Source organism: Portunus trituberculatus, chromosome 39, assembly GCF_017591435.1.
Source record: "Portunus trituberculatus isolate SZX2019 chromosome 39, ASM1759143v1, whole genome shotgun sequence".
NCBI lineage: Eukaryota > Metazoa > Arthropoda > Malacostraca > Decapoda > Portunidae > Portunus > Portunus trituberculatus.
In genome coordinates this window covers 21,191,089-21,205,159 of record NC_059293.1, presented here as the reverse complement: position 1 = coordinate 21,205,159, position 14,071 = coordinate 21,191,089, and the positions used below count along the sequence as shown (strand labels likewise).

Sequence of the window (14,071 nt, the reverse complement as noted above, 5' to 3'; positions counted from 1 at the left end):
TCACAATTTAGGAATATTAACCTCAAAATATTGATTTCCTAACTTCCTATTTAATTTACAGTTATAGCCAAATGTACAAAACAAAATCAATCACTTTTTATACTTCGTTCACCTTTGGCGCTACATTATGGGAAATGTTCACCTTCCACCTACCCAGCAGACGTATCTTTATAGTGTTCGTTAAGGTAAACAAGTTCCATGTTTCCTGGTATAGCCTACATACCATATCACTACAGCCATGCACAACTGAAGTCTGTCTGTCTGGAAGACATTAGCTATATTTCCTGTCTTAAAGATAGAAACTGTATTCATGTCTCCATATGAGAGAGAGAGAGAGAGAGAGAGAGAGAGAGAGAGAGAGAGAGAGAGAGAGAATCATCTCTAAGCAACAGGAATGGCAAAGGAAGACAAGAGCAAGCAGAGATACAATGCCAAGATTGATTATGATGTATTGCACTAAATGGATAGACAATAAGAGAATAGACTGACTGATGATGATAATGGTGGTGGTGGTGGTGGTGAACATTAAATAAAACATTCTTTCACTGATGACTGTTTAGTTCCATAAATACTCTATATATCAAAAGATAAACATATGTACAGCAACACCTCATAAACAACTACAATACAGCTTGGAGCAACTTGGCTCATGAAGTACAGGTTTAAATAGGCACCCATTTTACCAAGCTTCCTGAAGGGTCTCTATTCACCATCACAGAAACCCCCATTACTCCTGCAATGCACATATCCTACCAGTAACTGTACAGGTCTCACTCCAGTACCACACACTTCCTTCCAGATGAATAGCATGTTGAGTGAGTCACATGCATTTCAAACTATTCCCACACTTGATTTCCTTCAAAGCCATTTACAAATATAAAAGTACAAGACCGTATGTATATATCTATAAGGGGCTGAAGTAACATTCTATTGTTCATTGCTGTTAGTCATCTCTTTTACTGGCTTGAATTCTTTCATTGACTTCAGTTCTCAACTCATGCCATTTCTTCATCAGTGGTTCAGTGTTGGCCCAGATATACTTTGGCCCAAAGTGTGCATAAAGGAGTCCAAACAGTGCTCCCCCAAGATGTGCAGCGTGGTCAAACATGCGCCAGCCCATAGCCATCCCTACAGCATCCAAGCACATGATGCCCTTGATGGCTGAGTCTGCAGAGAAGCTGAATCCTGGAATGAAGACAATGCTTAGCTGGGCATTGGGATACTGAGTGCAGAAGAAGCCCAACAATGCCATGATGGCTCCAGATGCACCCAGTGAGGGCCCAGGGCATCGCATTGCCACCTTGAATGCATGACTGGCCAGAGATGACACAACACCCCCACTCAAATACATTGCCAGAAATTGTTCCTTGCCCAAAGATCGACCCACAGCCGAGCTGAAACTATTTAACACATACATGTTCAACCCAAAGTGGAGAAGTGCAAAGTGGCTGAAGGTGGATAGGAACATTGGCCAGCACACCGCCCGTGCTGCTGGGTTAGCACAAAAGTAACGGAACATGGTGGACTGCAGGGCTGGATGGTGCCAGCAGGCAAAAACAATGCCATTGACTAAGCATAAAGGCCAAAACACCTTTTCACCCTCATTGAGTTCATTCCACCACCTATTTATGGCCTTGCGAAATTCTCCTTCCTTGTGCTGCCATCCTTGCAAATGTTCCCAGCTGTTCTTAGTCCAGGCTTGCCAGGAGTTCTGCTTCAATGAATGCCTCACTGACTCATACTGCCAAATTGTTGCACCAACAAATGTAGCTCCACAGAACGTCCCAGTAAATAAGAAGCTCTTCAGTAGCCCAGGTCCCATATTGTTCTCATTGGGGGTGTCCATCAGTGCCTCAGGAGCAAGTTTCATGCCCCCATCCCTTTTCAGTTTTCGTGGCTGCCGCAATCCACGCCACGGTAGGCTGCCCGAGTGTTGCTCACCCACAAGGAGCCTCCTGCCTCCATTCTGCATCCGTCTCGCCAGCTTAGAAAGCACAATCATGGCTCTGAAATGGCCTATAAAGAAGAAAAAAAAACATTTCACAATTGGATCTCCTTAAAAAACTTACTAATATTAACTTACATTAGCTCAAAATTGTCACGGAATGTCACAAGTGTGAATGTGGACGTGGGATTGAGAGGGCAGTACAGATAATTGCGTACCTAACAGTGTAGCTTTCTTCTTCTACTTCCAATGACGTTGTCTGGAATCAGCTACCAATGCCGACGTCCGATGTTCACACTCCTCGCCCCTCGGTGTGTACGTTGCTTCCATACACTTGGCAGGCAGGGAGAGGGTTCTCGACCATTTGTTTACATCACGACTCAAGACTCAGGGAAGTGAGTCTCATCTCACCGCGGGTACTGCTCTTCCTAATGCCACTCGCAACTCGCCACTCGCCACGCGGGCACCTATTTTGAAACACTTCTGTGCAACCATTATGAAACGCTTCTGGCTGCACGTCTATTATTTAGAAAAAAAACTCTGATCTAAGTGAGGATAGGTATTATTACGAACGCATTCATATAGCAGCACTATAGGTCATATGAGCATGCTGCGTGCATGGAGTATAGCCTCATATGAGTATACTCGCGAGTATGTATGAGCACATGTATTAGTGAGCATGTGCTTTGTAACAAATCGTGAAAACACCCCTAACCATTTCGATGACTTTTACTACAGTCTGTTCAAAGTAGTCGATTGAAGATCCCTGAATTTCATAACGCGCAGCCCCACATCGTATGGAATTCCTTTCTTGAATAATTTCCTCTTTCAGAAGGACTATTCTGGCAACTAATTCTGGCAACCCTCAATGTAACAGGTGATGTCATAATGAAACAAGTACTATCCGGTTCTTATTTAAACTCCGTGAAATGCGTATACATGGAACAATTAAATCATGGCACGAGATAAGAGAAGGAAACACAAAAATGATACATGAGAATGAAGATCGACACATAAGAAGCGTGTATAAGAGAACAATTTCTACAGGTATATATATATATATATATATATATATATATATATATATATATATATATATATATATATATATATATATATATATATATATATATATATATATATATATATATATATATATATATATATATATATATATATATATATATATATATATATATATGTGTGTGTGTGTGTGTGTGTGTGTGTGTGTGTGTGTGTGTGTGTGTGTGTGTGTATGTATGTGTGTAATAGTCAGGCTGGGGGGATGCGAGAGATTCCCCAAGCTTATCAACATGTCCATTTCCTTTGCACTAAGCGTCAGTGAATCAGTGCCTTAGTTAGTCTCCATTACTGTGTCATCACGTAAGGATTGATAAAAGTAACGCCTCGTCTTATATTTCATCTTTCACTTGATGTGCACCGCTGAGAATTGAAAGCGTTGTTGAGTAATATTGGTTACTAAGAAAGTTTGTGAAGGAGGTAAAGAAGAGAAGGATTGTCTGATTAATATGCGATCAGTTAAGAAGAAATACTGCAAGGTTGATATAGATTTCTGAGAAGTCATTGAAAAGAAGAAGAAGAAGAAGAAGAAGAAGAAGAAGAAGAAGAAGAAGAAAGGGAAAAAAAAGCTACAAAGAGATATTCTGAGCACAAATCAAATCATATGTTATCACATCATTGCATACACTACAGAATCTCACTCCAAGAAATAATGAAATACATTAGCTGAGACTAACAGTTAAGAGTATCAACAAATAACCGTGTAACTACATGCGATCATAATTCCACAACTTTACAATCATAGCGACTCCACCTGCGCTTCCTACTGTCAACCTCTGATGTGGCTGTACAGGAATCCCTTAGTAGTGGTGGTGGTGGTGGTGAGTCTGTGGATGAAGACAGTATGGGCTAAGACTGACTCTCCTCCACAACCCAGACACTTCACTGTCTATGGTACGTAATCCTCCCTTTCACTGTGCACTGGATCGGATGGAAAGTAGTTTTGTCTAATGATGATAAGTGATTTGAAAGTAAGGTGAATTTATGATAAAGAAAAAAAATACACGATGAATTAGATATAATTTTCTGGCTTATTTCAGTAGTAGTAGTAGTAGTAGTAGTAGTAGTAGTAGTAGTAATAGTAGTAGTAGTAGTAGTTGTTGTTGTTGTTGTTGTTGTTGTTGTAGTAGTAGCAGTAGTAACAGTAGTAGTAGAAGTAGTAATAGCACTATTAGTAGTATAGCAGTAATAGTTCTTTCATTACTGCATCAATGGCAAGGGAAATAATTCATACCCAAAATCTAAAGTGTCTGTGTCTTTGATCAAATAGGATGTGGAAGCGACAAGACTCAAGTTCAGAATGTGAGGGTCGGTTACCTCAAGAATAAAACAAGAGGTTTTTTCATTGGTCTCAGCGGCACGTACGCCCAGACCAAGACAAGTTTTGTGACCCAATCATCGCCGGCGTGCTTGCTTCCCCCTGACGTGCTCTTCTGTGCCCTGCCCACCACTAATACAAGCAATCTGGTCACTCTAACATTTCACCCGCTTGAAGACCCAGAACTGGAATCTGGAAAGGATGATTTAGCTGGTACTGAAGTGGACAATGCGACAGAACAAGTACGAAGCGGCGAGGAGAGATCGGGGAATGTGACATGTGACTTCAACCTCAATGATGTGCTCAAACTTCAGATATCTGGATACTGCTTCATCTCATGCCAGGGTGAGTATAAATTAGATTTAGCATTGTTTAATTTATATACTACTATACGTATAGGTACGTACAGTGGTCTATGTTTCATCATATTCTGAGGTGCCGCGTGACTATATAGTGTTCATTCCTCCCAAGCTTTTCATTTCATCTCATCTATAACATACAAGGCTTCTAATTTCACGTATACTATAGAAGTAAACTGTCTATCTTTGCGCTTGTCTATAGCTTTGCAGCCTGGAGTGATGTAAATCCCTATCATGCGTCCAGCGCAGCTGAGGTTATCCATGTACTGGATTGTACAGTACATACGCATTACGTACGAGTCACGACAAACGTGTACTGCAATATTTTTACTTTCCCTCAAAATCTATCGCAATCCTTGCGGAATGGACAATAGTTCGTGAACTTTCTCAAGAATATCATATAACCCTAGCGAAATAGAGCACGACAGGGCCTCATGCTCAGGAAGAAGAAGAAGAAGAAACAGGACATGACTTTAATACAGAAAAAAAAATAATAAAACAGGATGTATATCCTTTGTCGACGTATCATCCGTACAGGATAACAGCATACCCACATCCTTATTTTTCCAAGAGTGCTTATCATCTTCCATATTGTACAGAGAGAAGGAAAGAGAATCAGATATAACGCGTAGTATATTAGGGACCATCATTTGTATCACCTCTGCTCACACCTCGAGTACGTTCAAACACCTCTAGTTGAAGCTAGACAGGCTTTTGAGGACAAATTTCGTGTTTTACGCCGGAGAGACTTCGGAATGCTTCATGATACGATCCAATGACACCCAGCACGTGTCATATTCCCTTTAGGCACGTGATCTCATGTCAATGTAGAACTTCCCGTCTCCCAAGGGAATTCCGCCCAAGCAGGTAAAAGGACTTGTTACGCCGGAGTCCAATGTTTCGGTAAACGGGACGCGTTGGGAACTCTCCTTCTCTCACAAGAACTGTCCAAGGCCACAGGTATTATGTAGTTTTCTCTCGTCTGAACTGACATCCAATGGCCAAAGATATATATATATATATATATATATATATATATATATATATATATATATATATATATATATTTCTTTAATTTCTTTTTTCGTGGTTTTCAGTTTCGTGTCATAAGACATGCAGTAATTCTACGGTCAAAAACATTTAGTTCTCTCTCTCTCTCTCTTAATATAAGCAGGGTTTCAAAAAGGCAAAAATATTACTTTTCTCTCATGACTGTTCCTAATAGTTTCTTTTTCGCTTTCTTGAACATTTTGTCAACGTTAGTTATTTACTGTGTAATACAGCTTACGTTACATCCTGGTGTCAGGTGATGCAGCCGCCAATAAGCTGTGGAGGGAGTGGTTCGAGGAAGTGAAGGTGGTTGAGGAAGAAAATGCCCGCACAAGGACTTACACAATTATCGGCGTGGCTTGCGGTGAGTATTGCGTAAACAGTACAGTTTTGTAAAGCGTTATGAAAATCCACATTGTAAACTTAAAAAAGGAAAGTCAATCACAGATTGTCTTTCCTTCAATGCTACCACTTACGAAAAGACAAGCTATTTAAATGCAACACAACACACCAATTATCACAGCAGCCAGCAGGAAGGTGATATAGCCAAATGTTTCAGGAACGAGCGCAGTGGTGGTTGCCATCTTGGCGTGTGTCTTGTACCGCATTTGCTCTGGACGTTCTAGTTTTGCTCCCTACCAGTCAAGACGCAGACCCTCCAACACTTCTGGGATGCGCACTGCCTCCACTACCTAATGACCACCTTCAGGCCCAGCCCTGGGGCCTGGATAGCCTTGCATGATGCTTATTGTTTGACTGCTGTGACTTCTTTACAAGTTTAATAAATCAAGTTTTAAAAATCTTACAAAATATATATGTCTAAATAGTAAATTAATTACAGGTTTAAAAAAAAATGTCATTCTTGCCATCTCTTGATCTATTATACTATACTACAATCCTTACTCTTAAAACAATTTGGCCTTTCATTGCTTGTACGTTGTTCCCAATCAAGCACTGTCCACTACCCAAGTCTCAAATGACTTAAACCAGTTGAAGAATGGAACACCATTTAGAGTTCCTAAGCATATTACATGAAGTCATCAAACCCACATGGAAACCTTCTCTCTGGCTGCCAGTCTGTGTTTATGCATGTGTGTGTGTGTGTGTATTCACCTAAGGTCACCCAGCCAACCAGTCCCTTACAGAAATAGCTCAGTGCTCGTTCTGAGTTACAAAAAAGTAGCCAAGAATGGTAGCACTATATTAAAACCATACATAGTGAAAGGTAAAGAAAAAATGCAGTAAAGACTGACTTTATTGCATACACTGATTTCACCTGAAAGCTTAACCTTAATGGCACATATTGAAAACCAAAAAATATTAAAAAAGTACCACAAGTTTTCTGAACTGATAACTATAAATGGGAAAAAAGTTATGTAAAACATAAAAATGGAATGTGGCATAACACTGTATTCCAATTGCCATCACCAGCTGGTTTTGTTTCCCTTATGAAAAATTGATCCATGCAAACAAATAGTAAAAAAAAATGTAAATGTCTACAATATATAATTAAATAAACTTCCTAGAGCTGAAGACTAGAGAAGAAACTTTTGGAAATAAATAACAATGGAAAAACAACAAAATACACTACTTCACTACTGATAATACTATTTTCGTTCAGTGGACAGCTACACAGTAGTAATTAATGAATCCCAAAATAACATTTAGGCAGAATGTAATGACCTTAATATCAATGAACTCTATACTATTCTTATTTTTAAGGCACACTTAGCTTACACATACTGATTTAGCATGGCAAGATGCTCTTCAATTTCACAACAGGTAGATGTGTGTGTGTGTGTGTGTGTGTGTGTGTGTGTGTGTGTGTGTGTGTGTGTGTGTGTGTGCGCTTCAATATCACCTGTGCGAGGTCCACTGATTTGTCTCCCAATCTAAATAAGGTTTGGAGAAGAGAGCAATGACTTATCAGGAGGCTAAAGCAAACAAAATGTTGGCATAATGTAAGGTATTCAAAATTGCATATTATATCTAGTACATAATACATTGGGCATGCAAATATTGGCATGTAATCAGGAGGTAAACTGAGGAGAGACACTCCCTCATGAGAGGCTCAACATTTGGTTTGTGATGGTTGATCATGAAAGTAAGTGTTAATAAATTGCTCTCTTGTTGCTCACACACAAAATCTATGGAAATTTACATAGGTAGATATTCTAATTTCAAATACAATATGAATTAACTACTGGGTTAGTTTTAATAACTGCCAATATCAAATAATATTATATACAAGGGAAACTCCATGCTAACAATATAAGATGTAAGCCCTGACTTTAAATGCCTCCTCCTTACAGGCAGTAAAGGCAAAACTTCTATTATAATGAGTGTGTTTGGTTTCTTGCACTTACATTGTAAACATAACATTTAATGCTTAAAAAAGACTTATCTCTGGCTCCCAAAATTTGAAAAGAATCACATCACAGTAATCACTATAAAGACAAAACTACATAAAAAGAATCATTCTGGCAGTGATGATCAACTTAACAGTAGACCTGCATTTTAAATTTGATTGAGGAGCAGTCCATTAAATCTGATTTGCAAATATGGAAGACAGTATGCAGCACTAGGGACAGAATAAAAAAAAAAGACTTCTCAGGATATATTTGCAACAAAGATTAAGAATGAATTTGTAAAACATCAAAACACTTGGCAGGTTTACTTTGCATCTGCTGCTATAGCTCTGTATTTCTGAAGAAAATAAGTTTAAATTATGGTTAACATTTATAATATTAAATCATCCACCTTCAAGTTGATATGCAATAAAGTAAAGCTGTCATGTAGCTTTCCCAACAAAGCTACTAATGTAATACTTCCTACATAGATTCAAAAGAGAGAGGAGTCATGGAAAAACTGTTCAAGATTACTTTAAAACAAACTGGCCATACTTTTCAAATGCAAAAACTAACACATGAAGTAAAGTTAGAGGAACACACAAGTAATGTTCACTCTTCCTTCATCTGCCTCTGTGTGATGGATATAGAGCTTGTGAAGTAAGGCTAGAGGAACACAAGGCCAGTATTCACTCTTCAACTGCCTTTATATGATGAGCAAAGGACTTACTACAGCTTCTATTGCTAGCCACAACTTTATCCAGCCAATACCCAGACAATATACCTCACAAGATGGCTGTGAAAAGGTACAATTAAATATGTCAAGCAATCATTCACCTCTCTTTAAGCTTTCTTGACATTACTTCTCTCACAAACAAGGTCCTTTGCATGACACAGCACTGGAGGCTTGGTGTAGAAGTGTTACCCAGTGAATCATGGCTTAGTCTAATGGTATGATCTACATGATGCTGCTCTCCAATAAGATGATGTCAATACTTACACACAGCATCATCGTTGTATCAATACTCCTAAGTACATAAATGAAACACAATTTAAGACTATTTCAATTGAGTTTCCTACACAATTCAAATACACATTTCAGACATTTTTTTTTGCATTAACATTCATTGTCACTGGTCTGTTTTTGAGTTCAGGGAAATATTTATAAGATACATCAATCAATTTTCTATACTTACAAGGTTGGTGCTTAAAAAATGCATCTCATCAAAATGCAGAGTGCTAAATTTAAGGCAAAATTGATCAGATCCCAGTAAAGTGGTCCACTGGTACATTATCATAAGAGCCATTTGAGCCACTCTTGATTCATGCAGTACTGAGCAGGTGTGGGACTCTGGCAAGGCTCTGTGAAGTCTTTGGTGGGGGAAACAAGACTCCCAACTTAAACTCATGAGGTGCAGGTTTAACTGTGACTATAACTGGTTCATAACAGTACTATGGCTAAAGAATCATGATAGATAACCGTTCAAAAAGTTTGTATATAAAAAGGAAATGCAACGTGAAGTTACCACTTTCAATGAGTCATCTTCAGTAACTTTCCTTGTTATTCCTTAAGAGTATTTCGTTAATATTTCACAAAGACACAGTGTTCTTCTTCTGTTGCCTCAACTACATCCTACTTGTTCTATCTGAGTCTAAAAATACAATAGTCAAAGTCTGGGAGCTAGTTCTTAAACTTACACTTTTGACTAAGTACCTGTCATCCTTCTTCACATTCTTTAATTATGCTAAGTACTTTATTGTACTGTTAAAATGGCTACACTAACAAGATGCTGCCTTACTTCTTATCTTGAAGTTGGGCTTGCATTCTGGCCATCATTTCCTGCATCTTTCTGATCTGTGCTTCCTTCTCCTCCAGCTCAATGGCCATGCGGTCTTTCTCTGGCCCAATAGATGAAGACGAGTTTCTGAAATTACAATTCAGTCAATATTTATATCACAAGTTAGATCTAATTTATTATGAAGCTCTGTAGCAGGTGTTATAAACATGGAATAAAACTTCCCAGTAACACAAGGATGGAATGGAAAACTAGTGTCAACATACTGTAGATTCTTTTCCTTGTTACTTTGAGCTATATTACAAAGGTGAGGCAAAGTACTTACATGAGTTTGCTGGATGATGATACACCATTTCCATTTGGTTGTGCATTGTTGGCAGCCAAAGTGTTGGTGGTAGAGGAGGAGGAGGACATGGGAGGAGCAGCACCACCCTTGGCCAGCCTCTCTGACCGGTAGTTTTCATAGTGAACATCCTGAGTTACTTCAGTCAGGTCCTGCATGTGGGTTCTACAAAAAATACCAATGTCAGACACTACTTATTCATTAACCAGAAGTGTAAAGAAACTGATAAAAGAGAGAACAATTGGCTATGAAGTAAAGACAAGTTAAGGTTATCACGACGACTCACCCAAGTAAACATCGTAACTTGATAAAATCACAGTGACTTGGATTCTCCACTTCAATGACGCCCCAGGGGTACTGCCGCCCTCGCACCTTCTTGCCTCCCACGTCCAGCACAGTTGTTGAGCCCACCACAGCAAATGGCACTGCTTCCTTCAGTTGCTTAACCTGGAATGTGAGCATAGGATGGGCACTGGTCAATATTTTACTCAACTGCCAAACAAAACAAAAGTATAAATGAGAACTGAAGAGACAACACCATTGAGTTTCCTTCTTTCACAGACTGGCAATGTGCTCACCTGTTCCTTGTAATCTTCCTCCTCATCAGTGTCACAGTCTGGTAAAGGATAGATGTGAATCCCGTTTTCTTCAATTTCATCCAAGACCTGCGATGACAAAATATCTTCGTGACATTTTCTATCTAATTCTGATCAATAATTATTTGAACCCCTTGTACAAATTCAGGCAAATTCCACTTCCACTTTCTTATCAGTAAATAGGCATTAGTGAATGAATGACTTTGTGCTCACCTTGCGTTTGAGCTTGGCCACCTCTTGCTTGGTGAGAGTGTCCGCCTTGGCCAGCACAGGCACAATGTTCACCTTATTATGGAGTTGCTTCATGAACTGGATGTCCAACGGCTTCAATCTAATAAGAATTACTAAATCAACTTGAGAACACTCGCAAAAGAAAGAAGTGTTGGCATACTTGAGTGATGGGAGATGGAGTAGGCAATTTGTTATGCTGCCTCAGTATGAAAGAAAATACACTGAAGTTGTAAATGTCCGTCACAATGACTCACCCATGGCCAGCAGGATTGATGAAGTAGAAGCAGCAGTGGACTCTGTTGTCAACAATATGGCGACGATTGAGGCCAGACTCATCCTGAAGGTAGCGCTCAAACTGGTCGTTGATGTATTGGATAATAGACTGGAAGCTGAAATGTTCAGTTTCCAGTTGGATCAAGAGCAGTACTGACTTTCTTGCCTGATACTTCATATGCTAATACTAAATACACTCTAGCTACACTCATAACTGTCAAGGTCTAACAAAGAACTTTCCCACTTGAGATAATGTGAACCTGATAATAAGCATCTCAGTTCCTTCTTTCTCACACCCTCCACTGGTCTATCCTCTCAATGCATCCACCACACTCACACACAGTCTCTTGGTCATCTCACTTTGTCTTCATGCTGGTGTGGAAACATGCTTACCAATCTGTGTTGTCGATTGCATCCCCATACCCTGGAGTGTCCACCACCGTCAGCCGCACCTTCACGCCTCGCTCCTCAATCTCCACCGTTGACACATCAATCTTCACGGTTTTTTCGATGTTTTCTGTTGATGTAGAACACAAAATGAACTTGCACCATGAACCACAATTGTGAATTCTAAGATTACACACTCAGGAAACTGAACTGCTCACTTGTACTTCACTCAACATGAAAGAACGAATGTGAAACTGAAACAAACAATACTTATAAAATATTCTAGAATTCTGAAGTCAGAATGCTAAATAAAAAGAATGGGAAAGATACCTTGAGCAGAGGCAACCACTCTGTCTGGGTAGAGGTCAGTCAGGAAGAGGGTGTTGATGAGTGTGGATTTGCCAAGCCCACTTTCACCTGAGTGTGGATTAGGAGACATAAGAATAAACGTCTAACTTCCATTCTATTGATTTTGCAATTGATAAAGAGATAAAATGAATACTTTCCTCATATCTTGATTTTACAACTAACAAACTCAAATTAAAAGGATTATCTCTCATCACAACTACTTTCAATGGACTGGTGCATCTGCAGACTTGAGCTACTCTATTATTTCAGACCCTCTACTTGCTGGACTGGCCAGAGTAACAGAGTAGCCAGGCAAGTGACACTAAAGTACTATACTACTGGATACACTGACAGGAGTATCTGACTTTGACATCTGTGGCTAACCCTTCCCTTACCTATATAGTGTTGGGCCATCGGCTGTAGAGGCCCCACCACGTAAGAGGAAACTGTGAGAGTACATACATGCCATACAGTAGCTGATAACTCACCCACAACCATAAGAGTGAACTCAAAGCCTCTCTTCACAGACTTCCGGTGGATTTGGTTTGGCAGGTTTGCAAATCCAACATATCCCGGCATGTCTGGATTACTGAACTGAAATTGAAATCGTATATAAAAGCTTCAACATGCATTAAAGCACACTGCAAACAGTAAACACTAATAAGATAATGTAGAAGAGATGTACTAGGCCTATATTCTCTCTTCCTTTCTCAAACTATTCCTCATCTCTCCTTTGTCTATTTCTCCCTCTGCTTTTCACTTTCCTCCACAAGATCTCGGAATGAAATTGATGGGTTTTTACACTTATACAGCAAGCAAAGCACTTAACCATGAAGTGATGCGAGTTCCCTATATCAATGAGCCGTGACGCCCTTGCCTCTATGCTATTACAACAGTAGGGTAAGGCAAGGAACACACAGGCGGGGGCAGACGGCCGGACATTACCGCGGGAGTGAGTGGCGGAGGCTAGACTCGTGGTAATGTCTGGGCCAGCACTTCACCTCCCCACACCTAACACACGCCACTAACACACTCCACACGTACTACACACACTCGTACCGTATCAGTAGACATGACGGAAGGCTTGAGATAGGATGAGAAAGATTACAGCGCCTCGAAACACGAACTATGAGAGAGCAGGAGATGAATCACACAGTTGGCCTCCCATTTGTTGACAAACGCACCCTGACTCTTCCTCACTACTCGCTCCTCACTCTCAGGAGTCAAATTAGAGCTTATAAACCTATAACAAAATCACATGCGGCTGGAAATTGGTCTTTATTATTGGAAATCTGCCAAATTAATCATCCAAGACAGTATAATAGCGGCAAAGGACTGTATTTAGCGTGTTCTCGCATATTACACGACGGATGCGAGATCTGGCATCAAGACGAGATGGGTGTGGCAGAGGCGCCAGACGTGACGGCCTCAATAACATACCACTGCCTCTACTATGCTAAGTTTCCTTGCATGTCTACACTGAAGGAAGTTAAAGGCCTACAGTACACTTGAATATGCAGAGATAGTCACGTGTAGGTCAGCTGACTTCTTGCATCTTCCTCGTGTTCATAATCAGAACACGAACATTATTGAGGCATCACACAAACTAATTGCTAAAACCACTAATATAGAAAGGGCGCAACAACTACTCTTCAATATCATCCAGAAAAGGCCTAACACCCCCACTTCAACTCAATGTTTACTTAAATCAAGAGGGCAGAAGAAACAGAGAGAAAGCTATGAAGTTTCACTATAACATTCCTGGTGAAATAGCCATCTAGTAGCATGCTTAGTAACTGCACCAAGTATAAGTAGGTTATGCAGCCTTTAGGTGGACACACATGAGGTATATAAGACATGAACCAAGTACACTACACAGAAGGATACTTCGTTCTACTCTTCAAGCTGGACTGATAAGGGGAAGCTAGACTACATAGATTGGAAGAGTGATATCGTGCGGTGGAAATAACATGTCAGATTAATCAATGGAAAAAATG

The 14,071-nt window shown here is 39.9% G+C and overlaps 3 protein-coding genes across 9 annotated transcripts in view; 1 reads left to right on the top strand and 2 right to left on the bottom strand.

The window, feature by feature from the left end:
- Positions 1-540: 540 nt before the first annotated feature.
- On the bottom strand, positions 541-2,402 carry LOC123515729 (presenilins-associated rhomboid-like protein, mitochondrial). The gene is made up of 2 exons (XM_045274587.1): positions 2,164-2,402; positions 541-2,016 (listed from the first exon to the last, which is right to left on the bottom strand). The coding sequence occupies exon 2, from the start codon at positions 2,000-2,002 to the stop codon at positions 944-946; it is 1,059 nt and encodes a 352-aa protein (XP_045130522.1). The 5' UTR covers positions 2,003-2,016; positions 2,164-2,402; the 3' UTR covers positions 541-943.
- An 878-nt stretch (positions 2,403-3,280) lies between these two features.
- LOC123515589 lies at positions 3,281-7,956 on the top strand. Its single transcript, XM_045274353.1, has 4 exons — positions 3,281-3,919; positions 4,296-4,688; positions 6,009-6,116; positions 6,312-7,956. Exons 1-4 carry the CDS (start codon positions 3,805-3,807, stop codon positions 6,446-6,448), a joined length of 753 nt encoding a protein of 250 aa, XP_045130288.1. The 5' UTR covers positions 3,281-3,804; the 3' UTR covers positions 6,449-7,956.
- The window catches only part of LOC123515585 (septin-1-like), a 21,229-nt gene continuing 14,152 nt past the window's right edge, over positions 6,995-14,071 (bottom strand). For 4 of the 7 annotated variants that reach the window (XM_045274334.1, XM_045274335.1, XM_045274336.1 and 1 more), the window contains 9 exons: positions 12,563-12,668; positions 12,057-12,143; positions 11,733-11,856; positions 11,321-11,455; positions 11,049-11,166; positions 10,818-10,904; positions 10,526-10,686; positions 10,222-10,404; positions 6,995-10,025 (listed from right to left, as the gene is read on the bottom strand). In XM_045274334.1, coding sequence (XP_045130269.1) covers positions 9,896-10,025; positions 10,222-10,404; positions 10,526-10,686; positions 10,818-10,904; positions 11,049-11,166; positions 11,321-11,455; positions 11,733-11,856; positions 12,057-12,143; positions 12,563-12,668 — 1,131 coding nt within the window. In that variant the 3' untranslated portion in view covers positions 6,995-9,895. Of the gene's footprint in view, positions 10,026-10,221; positions 10,405-10,525; positions 10,687-10,817; positions 10,905-11,048; positions 11,167-11,320; positions 11,456-11,732; positions 11,857-12,056; positions 12,144-12,562; positions 12,669-12,903; positions 12,923-13,019; positions 13,044-13,133; positions 13,291-14,071 lie in introns of those variants that run through there. The other 3 variants (XM_045274337.1, XM_045274339.1, XM_045274338.1) reach the window with 3 other exon arrangements.